At 48.1% G+C, this 22,961-nt stretch overlaps 1 protein-coding gene and 1 pseudogene across 1 annotated transcript; both read right to left on the bottom strand.

The window, feature by feature from the left end:
* Positions 1–129: 129 nt before the first annotated feature.
* On the bottom strand, positions 130–6,350 carry Mapk3 (mitogen-activated protein kinase 3). The gene is made up of 9 exons (XM_034484101.1): positions 6,163–6,350; positions 5,056–5,238; positions 2,739–2,928; positions 2,454–2,570; positions 2,112–2,226; positions 1,630–1,761; positions 1,350–1,459; positions 1,117–1,271; positions 130–719 (listed from the first exon to the last, which is right to left on the bottom strand). The coding sequence occupies exons 1-8, from the start codon at positions 6,333–6,335 to the stop codon at positions 1,149–1,151; spliced, it is 1,143 nt and encodes a 380-aa protein (XP_034339992.1). The 5' UTR covers positions 6,336–6,350; the 3' UTR covers positions 130–719; positions 1,117–1,148.
* Positions 6,351–11,672: 5,322 nt separating this feature from the next.
* On the bottom strand, positions 11,673–18,997 carry LOC117718607 (large ribosomal subunit protein eL18-like; annotated as a pseudogene).
* Between the last annotated feature and the right edge of the window lie 3,964 nt (positions 18,998–22,961).

Genomic DNA, 22,961 nt, shown 5'->3' with positions numbered 1-22,961 from the left:
CCAACCTCATGCCTGGCTAGCTGGCGCCAAAGACTACCAGGGTCATGTAAAGCCACAGCTGGAGGCGGGGGCAGTTGTGAGTGTAGCATGCTGGGGTCACGTCGGCATACACAGACAGAGGCAGGGTCATCCATATACACATCTCTATATTTATATATTAGATACAGGCACGGGGAGGTGGGGAGGGGCACCGGCTCTCCACGGGCCCCACCTCCACATCCAATCACCCACACACAGAAGCAGCAAGGACGTTACATGTGGCAGCTTGAGTGGGAGAGGGTTAGGCCTGGGCCTGGCTCCTCAGGGAAACTAGCCCTTGAGACTTAGGAATGTCCTGTCAGGGGAAATGGGGTGGGGTTCCAACAGGATAAGTAGGGCAGAGTGTAGCCCTACTCAGTGCCCTCCACCCCTCTGTAGAACAGAGCCTAGGGCGGTCATAGCCCTTCCATTCCAGAACGGTCTACCAGAGCCGGGGCTAGCAAGGGTAGATAAAGACACAGCAGCACAGATCATCAGCTCTGGGGCCACCTCATCACTCGGGCCATGGGGAGATGGGACAGGGGGTTGGAGTGGGAGAAGCCTGCTTGAAGCAGGAGACCCCAGCAAAGTGAGAGAAGGTGGCCAGGCCCACCCTTGGTCCAGCCTGGGCTGCCGGGGTCTGGGTTGAGCAAAGTTCATTTTCTAACAATCTGCAGAGAAGGAGCAGGTAGGAGCAGGACCTTAAAAAAGAAACAGACAGAAAAGAACTGTCAGCCGGGTAAGCCTTGACCCCAGTGCCACTGGTCTGTCAAGTTCTATGGATCTTGGCTTCCTTATCTGCAGCTAACAAGAGCAGCCACCAACTGTTGCTGTGATTATAGGCTCTCCTCAAAGTCATCATGGGATACTCTGCCCCCAAGGCCTGGAATGGCTCCTCATAAGGGGCGGGTCCCTCACGCGTGGGTCTCCAGTGATGCTGACAAGTGGGAAACAGATGGGCTGGAGGATGCTTGGTCACACATGACTAGCAGGCCCGGCTCTCTGTTGTTACCACACATGTGCACAGATGGTGACGCACCCAGGCTGGGCAGCCTCTGACTGGGATGTGGCCGTGCAGGGGCATTGGGAGCCACTCACCAGGTCCAAAAGGACAGGGGTGTCTGTTCTTGTTAGGGACCCTCTGATGCCCCTGGCTGGAAGCGGGCTGTCTCTTGGAAGATCAGCTCCTTCAGCCGTTCCTTGGGGAGATCATCCAGCTCCATGTCAAAGGTGAATGGCTCCTCAGCCACTGGCTAGGGGGCAAAGACAGTAAGGTACAGGCTAGACCCTGAGATACTGACTACCCACCTAGCCGCTGGTGGCCGGCTTACCTCATCTGTGGGATCATAGTACTGTTCCAAGTAAGGGTGAGCCAGTGCTTCCTCTACTGTGATGCGCTTGTTCGGGTTGAAGGTTAACATCCGGTCCAGCAGATCAAGAGCTAAGGCAAGGCAGGGACAGTCAGGAGGAAGGCTAACGGAGTGCCATGGACATCCCATCCCCTGTCCAGTGCCCAGGGGCCTATCTACTGAGGCAGGCGTTAGGGGTACACACTCTTCTTTGTCGCTGGGTTTTAGCCTACCCCAGGCCTTTTGTCTTTGTCTCACTAACCTTTGGAGTCAGATTTGGGAAAAAGCTTGGCCCAAGCCACCTTGGTTTTCGAGGGCAGAGACTGTAGGTAGTTTCGGGCTTTCATGTTGATGATACAATTAAGGTCCTCCTGGGATGGAGAACCCAGGATACCTGTGGATAAACCAGTTGTTTTGGTGAGAAGTCAGGTCCTCTTTCTGGGAACAGGTCAGGAAGCAAGAACAGGATACCAAGCCCAGCCACCTGCCGCCACACCTGCCCGTCTACCCACTGTGGTAGTGACGAAGAGCAGAGAGCAGAGAACCAGGGAGCCCTGGACTCAGATTCTGGCTCCAGTCTTTCTCAGATATGGGGCTTAGCCTTGCTTTTCCCAGCTTTCAAATGGGAAGAAATACCATGAGATGCTGGGGAGGCTCCACATGTGGTACCCAGTTCTCACCCTCCAGAAATGTCACCTCTGATGAGCTAACCCCTAACCCTCTCAGAGAGACAGGCCCTTTCACCTAGAATGTGGTTGAGCTGGTCCAGGTAGTGCTTGCCAGGGAAGATAGGCCGGTTGGAGAGCATCTCAGCCAGAATGCAGCCCACAGACCAGATGTCAATGGATTTGGTGTAGCCCTGGGGAGGAGAATGTGTTGAGCTCCCTAGCCAACCTCATCAGGGTCATTCCTGGTATTTGGGACATGTACTATATCCAACTGAGATCTAACACAGCAAAGGGCAGAGGACAGAGGCCAGGGAAACTCTAATCTCTACATCTCGCTAGAGCCCAAGGGCCAGAGGGATTGTGCCAAGGCCCAGAGATGACTCTAGGACTTCCTTGCAGACATGGGTAACTCTCCTACCTTGGAGTTTAGCATGATCTCTGGGGCTCGGTACCAGCGCGTGGCCACGTACTCAGTCAGAAAGCCAGTGTGGTCATGTTCAGGGTCAGCAATCCGGGCCAGGCCAAAATCACAGATCTGGAATCAAACCCAGGCCATTGAAGGGCCTAAGGTCTCCACAGGCTAGGAGGTGGCCCTGCCCTACCTATTCTGTTCTTGCTCGCCATGTTCCAAGGCTGCTTTTGCTGGCCACCCACAGGCCCCACGACCAGGGAAGGGGAGAGAGGCAGGCATTTAACCTCTGACCTTAAGGTCGCAGGTGGTGTTGATGAGCAGATTGGAGGGCTTCAGGTCCCGGTGCAGCACATTGGCTGAGTGGATGTACTTGAGGCCCCGGAGGATCTGGTAGAGGAAGTAGCAGATGTGGTCATTGCTCAGCTGCTGGCTCTTAAGCAGCTTGTACAGGTCTGTCTCCATAAGGTCCTGAACAATGTAACTGATGGCGGCTCCAGAGACCCCCATGTTGGGGGGAGTAGGAGACACTTCGTTAAGGAAAACAGGCTCTGACCAGGAGCTAGAGTATTCCTCCCAGCTAGGGTCCCTTGGCCTCATGCGCTTTACAAGGCTTGGAGCTGACAGTGTGCAAGGCATATCTATTCTGGGCCCTCAGTTTCCCTACTGAGCAAATGAGGGTGCTGTGGAAGGTAGTGGGAGGGAGAACAGGAGCTCTGAGTTAACCCACTCATGCCCGAAGTCCCCATGCTGCCTCCACAGCTCCATATTCTTAACCTGTCCACGCCTCCGTCTCCTTATCTGACAAGCAGGGAGAGTAAGTGTTCTTCAGAGGATGGCTGTGAGCAGAAGATGCTTGCGGAGAGCGCTCAGCAAACAAGCATCACAGTTGTTACTCACGAGCAGAGCCATGCGGCCGTTGAGTGGGTTAAACGAGATAATGCATGAATACCATCTGGCACACAGTAACTGTTTGCTTAAAAATAAATGCCTGCCTTATGGGGGTGATTTGTGCCAGAAAAGTGAGGAGACACTCCCCAACAGTGTGCTTCTACAGGGCACTTCACCATACACCAGAAGGTGGAGAACTAAGAGTCCTTTTATACTTGAAGATAAAACAAAGATTAAACATAAACAAATGTCATCTGGTTTATCTTTGGAAGAGTAGTCAGGAGCTGGGCAGAGGACCTCACTCCTATAATCTCAGCACTCGAGAGGCAGGGGCCAGAGGATTGCCTAGAAGTTTAAAACCAGCCTGGTCTACAAAGTTAGCCTGAGGCCAACCAGGGATTCATAGTGACACTTTCTCAAAAAACTAAGTCTGAACTGTCTTCTACAGAAGACATGTGAGCTGGGGCTGGTGGCACCCTGGAGGCAATGGCAGTTGGATCTCTGTGAGTTCAGGGTTAGCCTGGTCTACATAGTGAGACCCTTTCTCAAAAAGAGAGAACAAGCACATGCAGATATACACACATGGACCAACCCTGCTGTTTTATAACTGTGCGAGTTTAGGACGCAGAGACCTGCTGAAGGTCATGCAGCAGGACAGGAGTGTGTCGATTTCCTGTGGTCAGAGTTGCAGAGGCTGCAGAACAAACCCTGGGATTGGGAGGGGTGGATAGGGAAGAGGCCATGGGTGCTACCGTCGCTAACAACGGAGCCAGGCAGGAAGTAGATGTGGACAATGAACTGGATGTCTGAACTAGGAAAGTAGTGTCAAGCAAGGGCTACAAGGGCTGGACTACCCTCCCTGGTCAAGGTACAAGTCCACAGGTAATAAGGGTGGGGCTCTCAGAAAAGGGGGAAGGCTCCAAGAAAGCCAACTAAGGGAGAGCAGGGAGCAGCAAACAGGAACAGCTGAACTTAGGCTTTCTTATACAGGGAGACTCTCAGAGCCCCTCATCTTTCCTTGAGGCCCTGGCCTAGGTAGGAGTGCAAAGGCATGGCTCTGCCCTGTGACTCTAGGTCCTCAGGTTCCCCCTCTTAACAATACAAGGTGGTTTGAAAGCCTCCACCCCCTCCATGTTGGAGAAAGTATTGCCCACCCCCTGAGAAGGCACTGTAAAACTTAACAGAAGAGCCTCAGTTTCCTCATCTTTGAAATGGACTCGGTAAAGTTCATCACACAGGGAAGTCAAAAGGTTGAATCAGAACCAAAGCAGTAGGCCTGCCCAATACTGGTTTGCCTCTTTGCTTTCCATCCAGTGTGAGGTCTCTAAAGAAAGAATCGTGAGTCTGTTGAGCAGGAACGGGCTGTGGGCAGAGACTGGGTCATGTCACAGAACTGCAGATGTCAGAAGACAAAGCTCCCATAGAGGCTGTTTAGCCCAGCATTCTCCCTCCCCACACACCATGCTGGGGCACAGAGCAGAAAAGGATGTGCTCAAGGCCACTCCAGTTGGCTGACAGACCAGGATCCAAGGCCTGCCAGTGTGCTCTTATGTTCTGGAGACTCTCTGCTAAAAAGTTACTTTGCTGGTTTTTTTTTTTTTTTTTTTTTTTTTTTTTTTTTTTTTTTTTTTTTGAGGGTGGTACAAAAGATGATGACAGAAAGCAAAGCCAAGCTCCCTAGCCTAGCTCTGGGGCTGTGGCTAAAGTGAAGGAAGGATACACATCCCGCATGGCTTCCAGGGTCGGTGCTCTGAGGATGTCTCGGATGCCTATGACATTCTCATGGCGGAATCGCAGCAAGATCTGGATTTCCCTCAGCGTGCGCTGACAGTAGGTTTGATGCTCGAAGGGGCTGATCTTCTTGATAGCCACTCTGGTCTTGCGCACGTGGTCATAAGCTGAGCTGAGAGGGCCAGAGAGATGTGGCCTTACAAAGGGGGAATCCAGGCCTCGTGGCCCCACCCAGGCCTTGGCAGGGACGGGAGAGAGCAGGAGAGGGTTCAGGCCAAGGGTAAACAATGCTGGCTCCTTCCTGCTGTGAAGGCCTGGAATCTCCAGGGGGGAAGCTGGGGACCAGCCAGGCTGCCTTTCAGTGACTTCACAAACAGAGGAAGAGAGTGGCTACTCACTGACTTCCTTTCTCCTGGACCCTCTTACATTCTAGTTGCCCCCTCCCTCCTCCCCTTTCCCAAGCTGGACACTTTCAATCCAAGGCAGGTCCAGGCAATGGGAGTTAAATGGAGAAAGTAGATGAAACCTAGAGGATTCAGTAATGGGACAAGAGAAAAAGAGATAAGGAGGGGCAGGCAGATTTCCCTGTGAGGTAGGTTCCTGGGTCAGAGCTGTTCCCATGGGAACAAAGGCCCAGAGCACACAGTGGGGCAGCGAGAACTCACAAACACGCATCCTACAAAATAAGGCACATTCTAGAGAGCCCTCCCTACTTTGCGCCCCTCGCCTTGCTAGGGGCAGAGGTGCAAAGGTTTGCCCCACCCTGAGCTTTGCTCTTCTCTCTCAAACTCTCTGTCACAGCCTCATCAGGGGGAACCAAGGCTCCCACTACCTGCTTATGGGTCCCTCACTCCCCCTTCACCAAGAATACTCATCCTCTTAGCTCCACCTGTATCTCTAGGGTCCCCCAGGTGCTCCTCCCTTAACAATACAAGGTGGCTTCAAAGCCTCCAACCCCCCTCCCCGGAGAAAGTAGCTCCTGGTCCCCCAGAAGTCACTGCACGATCCCTCCCCTGCGACACTCCCTGGGCCCCCATGTCCGGGGCACGCACCTGCTGTCCCTGCTCTGAAGCCCCCACCCGGGACGCCCCCTCACCTGACCATGCCGTACGCGCCCTCGCCGATGTACTGCAGCTGCGTGTAGCGTGGGCCCACGTCGAATGGCTGCCCCTTCACAACCTCCACTTCCCCCGGGACCACCGGGACGACCCCAGCAGTTCCCCTGGGCTCCCCGCCCCCGCCCCCCGGAGCCGCCGCCGCCGCCGCCATCTCCACTCCTCCCGCCTCCCCCCGCTGCCCCGCCCGCGGCCCCGCCCCTCCCTACGCCCTGTCACCGCGGGGCCGCGCGCCAGGCTCCGCCCCCGCCCCCGCGCGCCCCGCCCCCGCGCCTGCCCGGCGAGCCTGCGCGGGCCCGCGAAGTCACGTGGTCTCCTGGGCGCGCGCCCGGCTTTCCCGCCTAGTTACGCTGTTCCTTCCCAGCTATGGCCACTAGGGTACTTTAGTCGGCCAAGAGAGTTCTGCAGCCCCAGGGACCAGCGGCCCTCAGTGATGCTAAGGGGACGCACCTATGTCTTACAATTAACCTTTGGAGACCTGCCTCTAACCTTCTTTTGTTTCATTTAGACAGACAGTAGTAATCTAGGCTAGCCCCAAAGGCTCTATGTGGTGGAGGTTGGCCTTGAATGGCAAGCATCCTACCACTGAGCCACATCTCCATCCTTTCTTCTCTCTCTCCCTTTCTCTTTCTTTCTTTTTTAAGAGGGTCTCTTGACACAGAACTGGCTATCTTGGAACTCATTATGTAGACCAGGCTGGCCTCAACATAACTCTCCAGTGTTGGGCTTAAAGACTGTATCATCATGGCAGATTCCAAAATTTCTTATTTATTTGCCACATTTATTAATTTTGTGTGTGGAGGCATGAGTATGTCACAGAGACCGTGTGGAGGTCAGAGGACATCTGATTCCTTCCACCATGTGAGTCCCAGGTATTCAACTCAGGCTGTCAGACATGGTAGGAAGTGCCCACATCCACTGGGCCACTCTGTGGCGTTGGGGGGGTGGGGCATATCTTACGTTTTATAATGAGGAAGCAATCTGAAGGGTGGTGGACAGCAGGCAGCACTAGGAATCTGTGAAGTCCGTCCTGACTCCAGTGTGAAGAAGCTGGCCTGCAGGCAGGCTCAAGTGTGTCCTGAGGTCCTGGTGTTGTACATGCCCTCTGCCTTATTGCCCAGAGGACATGCAACCCAGCCCACCTCACAGGAGAAGACGGGAAGGGGTGGTGGCTGTGAACAGAGGTAACTAAATCAATTAAGATGCACTATCAGCTTTTCTTTCTCTGTTATACATGCACATATGCACATGCACACGCCAAACGGCAACATCAACACCCTGGATCTGGATCTTTGCCGGTAAGATGGTTGGGTAGGGAAAGATGCTCGCCAAGCAAGCCTAGGGATCTGAGTTGGATCCCTGGGATCTACACAATGGAAGTAGAGAATTAGTTCCTGCCGGATGGTGGTGGTGGTGGTGGTGGTGGTGGTGGTGGTGGTGGTGGTGGTGGTGGTGGTGGTGGTGGTGGTGGCGGCGGCGGTGGTGGTGGTGGTGGCGGCGGCGGTGGTGGTGGTGGTGGCGGTGGTGGCGGCGGCGGTGGTGGTGGTGGTGGTGGTGGTGGCGGTGGTGGCGGCGGCGCACACCTTTAATCCCAGCACTTGGGAGGCAGAGGCAGGCGGATTTCTGAGTTCGAGGCCAGCCTGGTCTACAGAGTAAGTTCCAGGACAGCCAGGGCTATACAGAGAAACCCTGTCTCGAAAAGCCAAAAAAAAAGAGAGAGAATTAGTTCCTGCAGGTTATCCTCCAGCCAACACAAGTATGCAATAGCATGAGTGTGGATACACACATATTCACACACAGAATAAATAAAATATAATTTTAAAAATTATGTGTGCGTCTGTCTGTACCTGTGCGCATGAGTACAGGCACCCACCGAGGCTGGAGGAGTCAGACCCTCTGGAGCTAGATAGAGTTCTAAGCAGTTGTGAGCCACTTGATTTAGGTGCCAGGAATGAAATTTGGGTCCTCTGGAAGAGCAGTATGTGCTCTTCAATGCTAATGCATCTCTCCAGCACTGAAAATGTCATTTTTAAGTTTGGATTTGAGAATCTGAAAAGGTGGCTCAGAGGATAAGAGCACTTCCTGCTTCTGCAGCGGATCCAGGTTCCCAACATCAACATGGCAGCTCACAACCATCTAGTTCCAGGGGATTCAGCATCCTCTTCTGACCTTCGAGGGCTCCTGCACACACTTGATGCATGTACGTACGTACGTACACTCAGACACACCCATACACAGTATTTACTTAATTAAACAATTAGATTTGACAAAAACAACTAGAATCCTGTGTTCATTTGGAAAGCCAAGGTAGGATGACTGTCGGTTTGAGGCTAGCCTGGGCTATATGGTGAGATCCTGTCTCTAAAGGCTTGTTTATGTATTTTATGTATATGATGGCTCTGCCTGCCTGCCCAGCAGAAGAGGACATTGGATCCCATTAAAGATGACTATAAGCAGCATGTGGTTGCTGGGAACTAAACTCAGGACCTCTGGAAGAACAGCTCTGAGTCACTGAGCCATCTCTCCAGGATCCTGTCTCTAAATGTATTCTGTTATTTCATGTTGGTGTGTCTGTGTTGCATGTGCATGTGTGTCAAGGTGCTGTGCTTACAGACCTGTAACATCATACCCAGTTAAGTCCAAAATCCCGGGTTTGACCCGGGAGGGGGGGTGTGGTGGGATCTGTATGCTTAACAAGGCTAGAGTGGTGGTGGTGGTGTCATCAGATCTGTAAAGGCGGAGAACCCAGAACCAGGCATCTCAGTAACCAGCAGCACTCACAGGATTTGGACCTGCCCTGGCCCCTGAGCAATCAGTGGACTGCTTGGCTCTACACCCATGCAGGCAGGTGCTCCTGCGTGACTCCTGACTCTACACCCGTGCAGGCACACAAGCTAGAGTCATTTGAGAGGAGGGAACCTCAGTTGAGAAAATGCCTTCATAACATGTGCTGTAGGGCGCCTTCGTAATTAGTGATTAATGGGAAAGGACCCAGCACGTGGTGGGTGGGGCCACCCCTGGCCTGGTGGTCCTGGGTTCTATAAGAAAGCAGGCTGTCAGCTGTTCCTGGTCCTCACCTCTCTAAACTGTCATGAAGTTAACAATAAAGTATTAGTGGCATACCCCTGCCTTCCCCAGCCCCCGACCCCAGCTTCCAACAAGGCCTGTCAGAATTAAATAAGAGTTCACTTATTTTTCCTTTTCTATCTTCAGTCTTTAATAACTCAGTTGCTGGCTAGCTTTGTCAACTTGATACAAGCTAGAGTCATCTGAAAGGAGGAAACCTCAATTGAGAAAATGCCTCCACAAGATCTGGCTGTAGGGTGCTTTCTTGATTAGTGACTGATGGGGAAGGGTATAGCCCAGTGTGGGTGGGGCCACCCCTGGGCCGTTGCTCCTCAGTTGTATAAGAAAGCAGGCTGAGCAAGGAAGCCATAAGGAGCAGGCCAGTAAACAGCTCCCCTCCGTGGCCTCTGCTTTAACTCCTGCCTCCATGTTCTAGCCCTGTTTGAGTTCCTGTCCTGACTTCCTTTCGTAATGGACTACAATGTAGAAGTATAAGCCAAATAAACCCTTTCCTCCTCAACTTGCTTTTGTTCATGGTGTTTTATCCATAACTTGGACACTCAGTAAGCATCCCCCAGAAGTCATCTGACTTCCAAGATTCTCTCCCTGTCCCTGCCTGGAACTGTTCAGTTGATGTGTTTCATCTGGGAAGTGGTCCCAGGCAGTGGTCCTCACAGCGCCAGCTTCCAAGATGCTTTAGGGCTGGTCACGGTAGGGTAGCTTCCTGCCTTTCCCTCCTCCACATCTTCCTTCTGCCTTGGAGACTCACCCTTTGCCTTCTCCTTGGATTCTGCTAAAGAGAAAAGTGCTGGGTGTGGTGACACACGTCTGTAATGCCCACACTCTGGAGGCTGAAGCAGGAGGGTACAGAGACAGAGCCTGACCTAGAGTCAGACACCGTGTCAAAAAAAATCCAGTTTCCTGGCTGCACTAGCCAAGTTTTAACTGCTCAGTAGTCAGTGTGGTGAACTTCACAGACATAGAAGTGACCATGGTCACAAAGTCAACAGCCATTGATTCATATTGGACAACGTGGCTCAAGAACCTTCTGATGCTAGGCCTGCTGCAGTGACTTTTAAATGATTGATTGATTGATTGATTGATGGGCAGTGCTGGTACACTACTTTAATCCTAGCTCTTAGGAGACAGTTTGAGGCCAGCCTGGTCTACAGAGCAGCTCCAGGACAGCCAGGGCTATGCAGAGAAACCCTGTCTTGAAAAAAAAAAAAAAAAAAAGATTGCTTTTAAGTTGTGTCTCTCAGTGTATATGTATATATGAGTATAGGTGCTGGAAGGTATTGGATCTCCTGAAGCTGGGGTTACATACAATTGGTTGTGAGCCGCTTGATATGGGTACTGGCAACTCAGACCCTCTGGGTGAGCATTACATGCCTTTAACTGCTGAGCCATCTCTCCCAGCGTCGCACTTTTAAATGAATCAATTATTTAACATTTGGGGAGTCTGAGAATTAAGTTTGCTAACTTGAGTCAAGGAGGGGCCACTATCGTAAGATGTCTTTTCACACTCTCTGATACCATACTGTCTCGGAACCATAGAGAGTTCACGTGGAAGACACATTCATATGCTGCTATCCCACCCCTTTTTCCAGAACTGTGTGATCCAGAAGCCTCGCAAACACACAGAGCCTAGGCTTCTCTTCTTTCTCCCCAGGGTATTGGGAGAAAGTGCTTGTGGGAATTATGGATCAAGAGACAATAGAACAATCATGAGTGTTCAGAGTCAGACCTATGGCCAAGCACTGTATGTAGCTCAGGTCAGTGAGGCTGAGCGGTTGATCCCCCAGAGCGTCCAGTCACTAAATGTTTAAGAGGTACCGGTTAGATCCACGATTTCTTTGGTAATTGCTTTGATAGGCTTAATTATATGGCACTTTGAGCAACATTCTAGGCTAGGCTGATGGAGGATTGCTGCATAGTACAGGCTCTTACTGAAGACCTGGAACTTGCTGCAGCCAGACTGGCTTAAAACTTCATGATACCAGATGTGGTGGTAAACACAGCACTTAGGAGACTGAGGCAGGTTTAAGGCCAAGTTGGGTCATATAAGAAGGAAATATATCAAAAGTAAACCCCCAAAAGCTGGGGGAGGAAGGGGCCAAGGTCACTTTCAGGAGAATTGAGGAGGTGGCCTTTTATTTTATTTTATTGTTTTATTAATTTATTTTGGCTTTTAGAGACAGGGTTTCTCTATGTAGCCCTGGCTGTCCTGAACTTATTCTGTAGACCACACTGGCTTCAAACTCATGGAGATCTGCCTTGTCTGTCTCTGCCTCCGAAGTGCTGATATTTAAGGCGTGGGCCACCACCGCATGGCTGTGGAGGTGGCCTTTAGTCACTGAAACATTAGTGAGGTTGCAGAAGCTGGACATGGAGAAAGGACGTCGAGGAAAGGGAAGAGCATATATCAAGGGATAGAGGCAGGAGCTTGTCTTGTCTGACAGCTGCAGACAAGGATCCACGGGAGGTCCAGGATAGCCCTAATGAGGCAGGCCAGACTGATGAAGGTCTTAGCTTCAGGCCGACTTCGGATGCTCCTCAGGAAGTAGTGAAAGCCCTGGAGGGAATTTTGCCAGATCATATTGCTACTGCAAGAGAATATAGTGACTCAGAAAGGACCATGGGATTCCACTTTCTTGAGCGGAGTGAGTTTCCCTGTGCAAGGGAAAGGTTGGAGAGATGGGTGGCGCATGCCACCACTCTCAGGCCTCTGGGTAAGGGAGCGCGACTGAGCTCTCCCCCTAGTGGCTGAGATTGGAATTTCCTTTAAGGATCGTGCTGGGATTTGGGGATTTCTCAGACTCCTTTATAGATCAATATTTAACTAAAATAGTGGTGGTCGCCTTTAACTTCAGCACTTGAGAGGCAGAGGCAGGCAGTTCTCTGTGAGTTCCAGGACATATGCTCCAGAATCATGGCTTCCTGATTGCTGCCATACTTCCTGCCGTATGGCTATGAACTCTAACCAACTGAAACTGTAAGCCCCAAATTGGGGCTTATAAAAGGCTTGCTTTTATAAGTTGCCTTGGTCAATTAGGTTTATCACAGCTATAATAAAGTAACCAAGAATGTTTTGTCTCTAAGTATATATGTGCTCCATGTGCCTGCCTGGTGCCCACGAAGTCAGAAGAGAGCACTGGACACCCAGAACTGGAGTTATGTGTGGTTATGAGCAACCACGTGGTGCTGGGAACAAAACCCAGGTCCTCTGCAAAAGCAGCCAGTGCTTTTAGTCACTGAGCCATCTCTCCAGCACCACCAATAATATATTTATAGTGTGTGTGTCTGTGTGAGTGAATGCCCCATGTGCGCAGGTGCCTGCGGAGACCAGTAGAGGGTGTTGGGTCCCCTGAAGCTGGAGTCATGGGGAGTTGTGAACCACCTGACATGAGTGCTAGGATTAAAGGCCTGCACCACCATAACCGGTCTTCTTATTTTATTTTTAATTGTATACACATGTGCCTTTGTGTGGGTGTGCGCATGTAAGTACAGTACCCATGGAGGTCGAGGAATTGGCTCCACTATCACCCCCACATTCACTCTTTCTTTCTTTCTCTCTTTCTTTCTCTCTTTCTTTCTCTCTCTCTCTCTCTTTCTTTCTTTCTTTCTTTCTTTCTTTCCTTCCTTCCTTCCTTCCTTCTTTCTTTCTTTCTTTCTTTCTTTTCTCCTCCTCCTCCTCTTCTGCTTCCTCTTCCACCTCCTTCGTCTTCTTTTTGATTTTTCAAGACAAAGTTTTTTTCTGTGTAGCTCTGACCATCTTGGAACTGTAAACGAGACTGGCTGTAAACTAGGAAGCCTGCCTGCCTCTGCCTCCCAAGTGCTAGGATTAAAGGCCTGCACTACCACTGCCTGGCTGACCCAATACTTTCTTCACTTCTATAAATGCGTCTCCCAGATCTCCAACCTGAGCTACTTGTATGCCTCGCTTATGGTGTCTTCTTCCAAGAAGCTCATCACAGTCTGTCATTATAGGCTTGTTGGAGGTGTAATGCTCTGTAATAATTATGTATGTGGAGGCTGCAAGATTCTTTTTTAAAATTTATTTATTATGAGTAAATTATCTTCAGACACACAGAAGAGGGCATCGGGTCCCATTACAGATAATTGGAAGCCATCATGTGGTTGTTGGGAATTGAACTCAGGACCTCTAGAAGAACAATCAATGCTTTTAACTGCTGAGCCATTTCTCCAGCCCTGTTTTGTTTTTTGTTTCTTTGTTTTTGGGACTGAGTCTAATGTAGCCCTGGCTGGCCTTGAACTTATTACATAACTAATGGTAACCTTAAGCTCCTGAACTTCTTGAAAAGTCTCTTCTTTGTCTGTGAGCTGCAGAAACAACCAGGTACTGTCTCAGCATGTACTGATTTTCAAGCATGGTAGTGCACAGTCATAGACCTGGTCCCTAGGGGCTAAGGTAAGAGGATGGCGTATCTAGGACCAGCCTGGGCTACAAAGAAAGTTCCAGGCCAACCAATCGGAGCTATAGAACAAGATTCTGTCTCAAGAACACACACACACGCGCACACACACACACACACACACACACACACAATCATACACTTACTGAGTGTCTTAGTCACTGTTTATTGCTGTGAAGAGACATTGTAACCAAGGCAACCCTTATAAAAAGAAAACATTTCACTGGGGGCTGGCTTACAGTTTCAGAGAGTTAGTCCATTATCATCCTGGCAGGAAACATGGCAGCATGCAGGCATGGTGCTGGGGAAGGAGCTGAGAGATCTACCCTGATCTGTAGGTGAGAGAAACTGGACCCCGAATAGGCTTTTGAAATCTCAAAGCTCATTCTCCCTAGCTCACCTTGTCCAAGAAGGCTACTCCTCCTCTTCCTTCTAAACGGTCCACTGGGAAGCAAACATTGAAATAGGTGAGCCTACGGACTCCATTCTCATTCAAACACCTACACTGAGCATCTCTGTGTGAGGTAGGTCATGGCTAATCAGAGGAAATGCCCAATCTCACTTATTTTATAATAGCTGTGTGAAGTTATCACTGTGGTGTGGCCCTGGCTGGCCTCCAGTTGTGAAACTGCTGTCTCTGCCCTCCAAGTGCCAGAACTCCAGCTGTGTGCTGTCGGCTTGGCCCCACATCCCGGGGACTTTGGTAGGTTGTAAATTCATCTTCCTTTATCTCAATGTGTTTTCTACTTCCTATATGATTTTTCCTTTTTTTTTTTTTTTTTTTTTAGTTCTTGAATAGTCTTGCCTAATTTCTACATATTTCTGAATTCCCTTAATTTCTTTTGTTGTTATTTTGAGCTCTTGTGATTGAAAAACATTCTCCATATGACTTCAGTCCTTTAAAACTTGTGGAGGGTAGCTCTGTAGCCTGGCATATGGTCTGTCCCAGAGGACATCTCTGTGGTGTTGTACACATCTGTTGTCACTGGGTGGGTGTCCTCATGGTGACCTTTAGGTTTGGCTTGTGCACAGTGTTCAAGTCTTTTGTTCCCTTGCAGCATCTAAGTCTTTCACTGTTGCTATTGAATCATCTCTTTCCTCCCTCAGGTCTGTCAGATCAAACCTCACAGATGTCCATACCCTGTGTTTAGATGTGGCAACTGTATCCTTACACATCCTTGAGAGACTGGCATTTTGGGTTATTGCTGTTGTCTTGAGACTGAGTCTAGCTTTGTATCTCAGACTGGAACTCACAGAGGTCCTTCAGCTTCAGCTTGGAATGCTGGTATGAGCCGGTGTGCTTGCTCAGTACGACTGCTTTTAAGACAACTCTATAAACTAACATTGTCTTTCAAGGCAGCCTTCTCTGCTGCTGCTCAAGTGGGTTCAGATTTCCATCTCTTAGCTTAAAGAACCAGGTCTGGTGTTTCTTTTCTTTCTGTCTCTCTTCTTTTTCTTCTTTTTGTTTTGTTTTGAGACAAAGTCTCACTATGTAGCTTTGCCTGGAGCTCACTGTGTAGAACAGGCTGGCTTCAAACTTAGAGATCTACATGTCTCTGCTTCCCAATTGCTGGGGCTAGGGATATGCAACATCAAGCCTAATTTTTTTTTCATAGGTTTCACTTTATAGCTCAGACATGCAATCCTCCTGCCTTAGAATTGCAGGTCAGTGTCATTGTACAGGTCTTTGTGGGTTCTTTCTTTATCAGTGATTTATTCCAGGATCTCACACTGGAAAGCAGCAGTTTACTATTGAGTTACCTGTTTGTTTAATTGTTTTTAATTACATGCATTTGTGTGCCTGTGTGTGTGTGTGTGTGTGGGGTCTCCGCACACATAGTATGTGTGTAGAGGTCTGAGAATAGCTTTCAGGAGTTGATTCTCATTTTCTACCATTTGGTTCCCAGAAATTGAACTCAAGAATCAGGCTTGGCAGTGAGTGATTTTACCCATTGAGCCATCTTTTAGTCCCAACTGTTATATTTTTTGAGAGATGCTAGTTCCCCAGGCTAGACCCAAATTTCAGAACCTTCCAGTTTCAGAAGCCTCTTGAGTAGCTGAGATTACAGGCATGTACAACTTCCCCTAGATATCTGTTCATCTGAGGCAAGATCTCTTATAGCTCAAGCTAGCCTCAAATTTCTGACTCTTTTTGCTCCTACTTCTTCTTTTTTGTTTGTTTGTTTGTTTGTTTTTTTTCGAGACAGGGTTTCTCTGTGTAGCCCTGGCTGTCCTGGAACTCACTCTGTAGACCAGGCTGTCCTGGAACTCAGAAATCCACCTGCCTCTGCCTCCCAAGTGCTGGGATTAAAGGCGTGCGCCACCACTGCCTGGCTTTGCTCCTACTTCTAAGTGCACCAACATGTCTGTTCTTCAATTTAGTGCCACATTCTGTGCTCGTCTTTAAATGCTCCCTGTAGTGATGAGGAGCTGCCTGGTGTTCCTCACAGACCTAGATGTGTATATGAAAAAAAATCCATGAGTTGAACTCAGGCCTGAGTTATGTCATTGTTAATTATGAGTTCAATGTTAATGAATCAATACCATATGTTTTCCTTAATGGTGTGACTTTCCCCCTAAGACCAATGCTCAGCTTTAAATTTTAAAAATTATTTATTTATTTATTTTCTATTTATTTATTGTTCATTTGGTGTGAGTGTGTACATGCACCCATGCTACCAATGTGTGTATGTGGAAGTCAGAGAACAACTTTAAGGAGTCAATTCTTTTCATCTTGTGGGCTTTGGGGATCAACAAATTCAGATCATCTAGCTTTATGAGCCCGTGTGTGTGTGTGTGTGTGTGTGTGTGTGTGTGTGTGTGTGTGTGTGTGTTAAACCTAACCTCATGCACACTATATGACCAGACCTTTTTATTTTCAGACATGGTCTTTTTATGTAGCCCAGGCTGGCTCAGAACTTACCAGCAAGCAGGCCTTGAACTTTTGATCTTCAGCCTCCACACTAGCTGGATATTACAGGCATGTGTGACTAGGTCTGGTTCAACATTTGTCAACTTAGTGTTCATAATGTCTTTATGGAGTATAAGTACTATGAATACCAATAATCAACTGTCACTTAGTTTTTCATTTATTATTGTTTTATTTGTGGGTTCTTTTGAGACAAGATTGTAGCCCTGGCTGGCCCGAGGTTAACTGTATAGTCCAGGATGGCTTCAAACTCATGGCAGTCCCCCTGCCTCAGCTTTCCAGGTGTCAAGATTCCAGATGGGAGCCACTCTGCCTGGCTTGCTGTTTTGTGGATGTACTTGGAATGTGTCCCCATCCTGCTGCCTGGCCTCTTGTGTTGTTCATAAAGTTAAGTTTTCTTGTACATCACGAGGCCTTTTCTCTTGCTGTTACCAAGATCTCCTTCTTGTCACTGGCTGTTAGTGTGTTTACCGATAGTCTATGTGTGGGTCTCTTCACAGTTACCCTGCTGTACATCACCTAGTCTCTCAGATGTGCAGATTAATGCTTTTCATTAAAGTTGGAAAGTATTCCTATGTGGATTAGGCTAGCTCGGGACTTGCTGTGTAGATCAGGCTAGCCTGGAACTCAGAGATCTGTCTGCTTCTGCCTCCAGAGTGTTGAGATTGAAGCCATCATGCTCAGCAGATTTATTTATTTTTATTTTATGTGTATGATATTTTGTCTGAATGTATGTTTGTGTGCCATGTACATAAGGAGTCCAGAAGAGGGCATCTGATCCTCTGGAGTTAGGATTACAGACAGTTGTCAGCTGCCAAGTGGCTTGCTGGGAACTGAACTGCAGTCCTCTGCAAGAGCAACAAGTGCTCTTAACCAGTGAGCCATCTCTCCACGGCCCTCCCTGTCCTTCTGTAGAGTTTATTATTTTGTGTGCACGGGAGTTTTGTCTGTGTATTTCTGGGTACCACATGTGTGCAGTATCTAGAGAAAGAGTCGGATGCCCTGGAACTGGAGTTACACATAATTATCGTGAGCTGCTATGTGGGTACTGGGAATTGAACCCTAGTCCTTAGAGCTGCCTTTGCTCTTAGCCACTGAGCTGTCTGTCCAGCCCTCTCTTTTACTTCTTTAAGCATGATTCCCTTTGGTTCTTTGAGCATCTTTAGTGTTTTGCTTTGTTTTGTAGTGCTTGAGATGGAAAGAGAGAAGGCAGAGCCCTGAATGAGGTTGGTGTCCTATCTCCATTTCTGTTGCTAGGAAAAATACCTTGACAAAAAGGTGGGAAGGGTTAATCTTAAGGCTTACAAGTTACTGTTGATTACTGCAGGGATGTCACAGTGGCCAGAGCTGGAAACAGCTGTTCCTGTCAGACTCAAGCTCAGGTCTTCTCATCCCTCTGACTGGAAATGGTACCACACATATTCAGGGTGTGTCTTCCCATCTCAATTAACAATCAGGACAATCCTCACAGACACGCCTACAGGGCCGGCTTGATTTAGATGATTCCTTATTAAAACTCTTTTCCCAAGTAACTCTAAGTTGTGTTGCATTGACAGGTGGTGGTGGCATATGCCTTTAATCCAAACACATGTGTGTCTCATGCCTGTGGAGGCCAGAAAGGGCACTGGATCTCCTGAAACTGGAGTTACAAGTGTTATTTGGAAGAGCAGTCAGTGCTCTTAACCGCTGAGCCATCTCTCCGGCTGCCTCCACCTCCAAAGCTTTTTTATTTTATTTTATTTATTTATTTATTTATTTATTTATTTATTTATTTATTTATTTATTTTACAGTAAGATTCAGGGTTAGTTTTGTGGCCTTGGTTGGCTCTTCAGCCTCTGCCACACTAGAACTTCCGGCCCTTGGACTGGACATAGGGTTTGGTGTGGCTGTGTGGGGTTCCTGGGGGCTTGCCAAAATGCCAATATACCTCTCGGCCCTTCAGAGGACCAGACAGGAGCACAGTGCCTCGGCCCTTGGGAGACTCCAGAGCCAGCTGGTTGAAGGTGAAGATCTTATCTCGAGAATGTGACTTGAGACGCTGCTCACCGCAGGGTACATAACTTCAGCTCGGGCACTTTAGAAATCTGCTCTCAAAAAACCAAAAAACCAAAAAACCAAAAAACCAAAAACCAAAAAAAAAAAAAAAAAAAAAAAGAAAGAAAGAAATCTGCCCATCATCTGTGACCATCTCCACAACCACAGCGGTTTTGTTCTCCCGGACAGAAAGCTTTAGCTTTCGGGTCATCTGGGACAAGGACAGAGGCGGTTGGTTAGTGCAGCTCATAAATAACCTTTTCCAGAACGACCTGATTGAAGGTGGAGTTGGCCTTGGGCTCTTTCCGCCAAACCTTCTGGTTCTGGTTGTGGCAAATGTTCACATCCATGACGACACCTCCTGCTCGGCCAGGTCCAGAAAGTGTTTGTTTTTCGAGACAGGGTTTCTCTGTGTAGCCCTGGCCGTCCTGGAACTCACTCTGTAGACCAGGCTGGCCTTGAACTCACAGACCTGCCTGTTTGCTGAGTGCTGGGATTAAAGGCGTCTGCACCACTGCTCTGCCTTTAAAAGGATTGTTTTCTCTTCTTTTTTATTCATGTTTCTTTTTAATACATTTATTTATTAAACAGCTGAGTGTGTGTGTTCATACATGTGGTAGCCAGAGGACAAATGTCTCTGTCAGGGTTACTATTGCTGTGATAAAACACCATCACCCAAGACAAGTTGTGGGGGAAAGGGTTTATTTAGCTTTCATATTCTGGATCAAAGTCCATTGAGGGAAGCCAAGCCAGGAACTCAAAACTGGGCAGGCCCTGGAAGCAGGGGCTAATGCAGACAGCACAGCACCGAGGGGTGCGCCTTAAACTGGCTTGTACTTCCTGGCGTCCTCAGCTGGCTTTGTATAGAACCCAGGACCTCCAGCCCAGGGATGGCCCCACCCACAATGGGCTGGGCCCTCTCGCTGTCTTGGAGGTATTTTCTCAATCGAGGCTTCCTCTTCTCAGATGACTCTAGCTTGCAGTAAATTGACATAAACAAGGCAGCTCAACAACTTTCCAGAATTAATTCTCCTCTTCTGTCATGTGGGGCCCAGGGATCAAACCAGAGTTATCAGGCTTGGCACAAAGTGCTTTTAGCTGCTGGGTCAGCTTGCTGGCCGAGATTTTTTCCCCCCCCTTGGTTGCTATTTTGTTGTTTGTTTGTTGAGAAATGGGTTTGCTATGTAGCTCAGGCTGGACTTGAGTTCGCATCTTACTAGATTAAGGCAATTTAAAAAGCCTCAGAAGCCAGCCAGAGCTAATGAGAACTTGTCAAAAAAAAAAAAAAAAAAAAAAAAACTACAAAAGCACCCGTCTTTACCAACACTCAGGAGTCAGTAATTTTTTTTAAAGTTTTTTTTTTTTTGAGAATCATTTTTTTTTAAATTTTTTTCTTTCTTTAAAATTGGTTATTTATTTATTTACATTTCAAATGTCTCTCTTCCTGGTTTCCCCTCCAAAGTCCCCCTATCCCATCCCCTTTCCCCCCACCTCTATGAAAGTGCTCCCCCCCCCCCACTCACCCACTCCCGCCTCCCCACCTTAGCATTCCCCTATGCTGGGGCGTTGAGCCTCCACAGGAACAAGGGGCTCCCCTCCCATTGATGCCAGAGAAGGCATCATATCTGCTACATATGCAGCTGGAGAACTAACATCTTGCCTGTGTGTCTATACACTACCATATGTATGCCCAGTGCCCAGGAAGCCAGAAGAGGGCATCAAAATCTACTGGAACTGGAATTACAGCTGGTTCTGAGTGGTGCTGGGATTTGAACTTGGATCTCTGAGGAGCAGCCAGTGCTCTTCCCTCTGAGCCCTCAGTGCTTCAGCCATCCTTCTTAAATAAGGATTCCTCAAGTTGTTCTAGTCTGGTTGACTTTTAGTTTGAAAGCTGATTTTTAGCTTTTTTTCTATTACTTTTATTAAGAAATGAATTCCCATAGGTCTTTATTCTGATATTTTTGCTGACTCTATAAAGCTTAGTTTAGATTTTTTTTTTTTTTTTTTTTTTTGAGACAGGGTCTTTCTATGTATCTCTGACTTGCCTTGAACTCACTGTGTAGTCCAGGCTTGCCTCAAACTCAGATTCTCATTCCTTTTGCCTAGTGCTGGGATTAAAGGATAAACCACCATGCCCTGCCAGATTATTATAGTGTTTCTGCTTTGTTTTATTTTTCTAGTCCTCATGCATGCCAGGCAATGGCCTGCTACTTAGCTACAATTTTTGGTTTTGTTTACTTATTTACTTTTTTTTTTTTTTTTTTTTTTTTGGCAAATAGCTAAAGCTAGTCTTGAACTTGCTATGTGGCTGAGGATGACTTTGAACTTCTGATCCTCACTGTTGTGTTTTGAGACAGGGCTTGATAGGTCACCAGAATACTCCTGAGTAGCCCTGAGTCCAGGCTGCCTGTGAGGCTGTGTTCCCCTTTACTCTGTTTACAGGTCTGAGGCAGCAGGCTTATTTGGTAGGTTTTGAAATCAAGTCTCCCTCTGTAGTCCAGGCTAGCTCTCAATGTCCGGCTCCTCTGCCTATGCCTCTTAGGGGCTAGTCTCTCAGTGTGCACCACCACACTTGCTTGGCTTGACTGTTGGGGAGCCACCAATCGGCTGTGCCTGGGCTCATTCCTTATGTCATCTGAATTTCCCCAAAGACTGTCTCTTCCTGAGATCAAGGCCCAAAGCAAACGAAGCGCCCAGAGGTCCCTGTCGGCAGCATGGCAGCTGCGGTGCTGCTGGGAAAAAGGGGAAGTGAAGTTCATTCAGCTGCTCCTCGCACGCAAACAGGCTTCCAGGGAGACCAAATTCACGGATACCAAAATTCACGGCTAAATCATTTAAGATAGTTTATAAGCGCAAGGTAGAACAACATTGATCATTCTCAGTATTTTCTTTTTTTTTTTCAAATCTCTCACAGTTGTGTACAGTGGTTACAAGGCTGCACACAGCTTCTGTTGGACTCTAGAGAAAACAGATCAAGTCTGCGGTCTAGACCGCTTTGACAGAGTTAAAGTCCTTCTCCCCTTCTTGGAAGATTCCATTTCCTCTTGACTATTCTCTCTCTCTCTCCCCTCTCTCTCTGTTCTTGTTAGTTTACGCTCCTCTTCCTCCTCCTCCTCTTCTTCCTTTCTTCTGGGAATCAAACATCAACCCAGCAGCTACTTTGCCGCCGAATGTCCCCAGCTCCTAACTGCAACTTTAAGTCATTTTAAACCCTGAGCATCTTCTCCTTGAGAAGACAAACAAGATGAAAGTTGTGAAGTTCTGTTTCCTCTTGGTCATCTGTCAATATTACACCATCCACCCCAAGCACTGGGTCAGTCTCTTCCTTCTTCCAAATATAGCTGCAGCCTTTTTGCTGCTGGTTTTGTAATCTAAGCTCAGTCCACTTGCAGCCATCCCAATACTGTCTGTACACGTTAGAGCAGCCCTGAGTGTGTGTGTGTGCGTGCTCGTGTGTGCATGTGTGTGTGTCTGTGCTTGTGTGTGCGTGTGCACGTGTGTCTGTGTATGCAGAAGTGGATATCAGAGCCAATTCTCTCCTACTCTACAGGGTCCAGATATTGACCATGGGTCATCAAACTTGTCCACAGTGCCCTTACCTGTTACCCTTATCAACTCTCTGGCCTCCTCCACCTTCTTTGAAGGCAAGGTCTTGCTCTGCAGCCTGGGGTGGTCTTGAACTTGTGATCTCCTGCTTCTTTACAGGTGCTGGGATTGGTGCCATTATGCCCAACTTCTTTTTAGTAACAGAATTTCCTGTCTGCTCCTTTAATCCCTTGAAGCCCCCTTCCTGTGGCATCTCCATCAATATCTAAAAGAATGAGATAGAGACATTTTGGTTTTTTTCATTGGATTGTCTTGAAATATATATATATATATATATATATATATATATATATATATATATATATATATTTAGTTCAACATTGGAACAGGGTCACTACTAGTTCATGTATAGCATTTGCATAATTAACTTAGTGTATTCTAAGAGTCACAGACATTTTCTGGTTTACTCTAAGTACATTAATACACAATTATACACTTTCCCCACAGTGTTTGGTTCAGTTATCCGCTACTATACAAAACCCCACCATAAAGCATGTGTGCTGGTGCATGCCTGCATCCTGGCACTGGAGAGGCGAGTTTGTGCACAGCCTGGGCTACATAGGGAAACCCCATCTCAAAAACAAACAAACCAATGCATACTTTTAATCTCAGCACTCTATTATAGAATGAGGCAGGAGGATACTGTGTGGTCTACATAGAGAAACAGAAGCAGAAACGAAACAAACAAAATCCCTGCATTTCATGGCA

The sequence above is a fragment of the Arvicanthis niloticus genome, chromosome 1 (genome assembly GCF_011762505.2).
Source record: "Arvicanthis niloticus isolate mArvNil1 chromosome 1, mArvNil1.pat.X, whole genome shotgun sequence".
In the NCBI taxonomy this organism is placed as follows: Eukaryota; Metazoa; Chordata; class Mammalia; order Rodentia; family Muridae; genus Arvicanthis; species Arvicanthis niloticus.
This window is presented reverse-complemented; position numbering and strand designations above follow the sequence as displayed.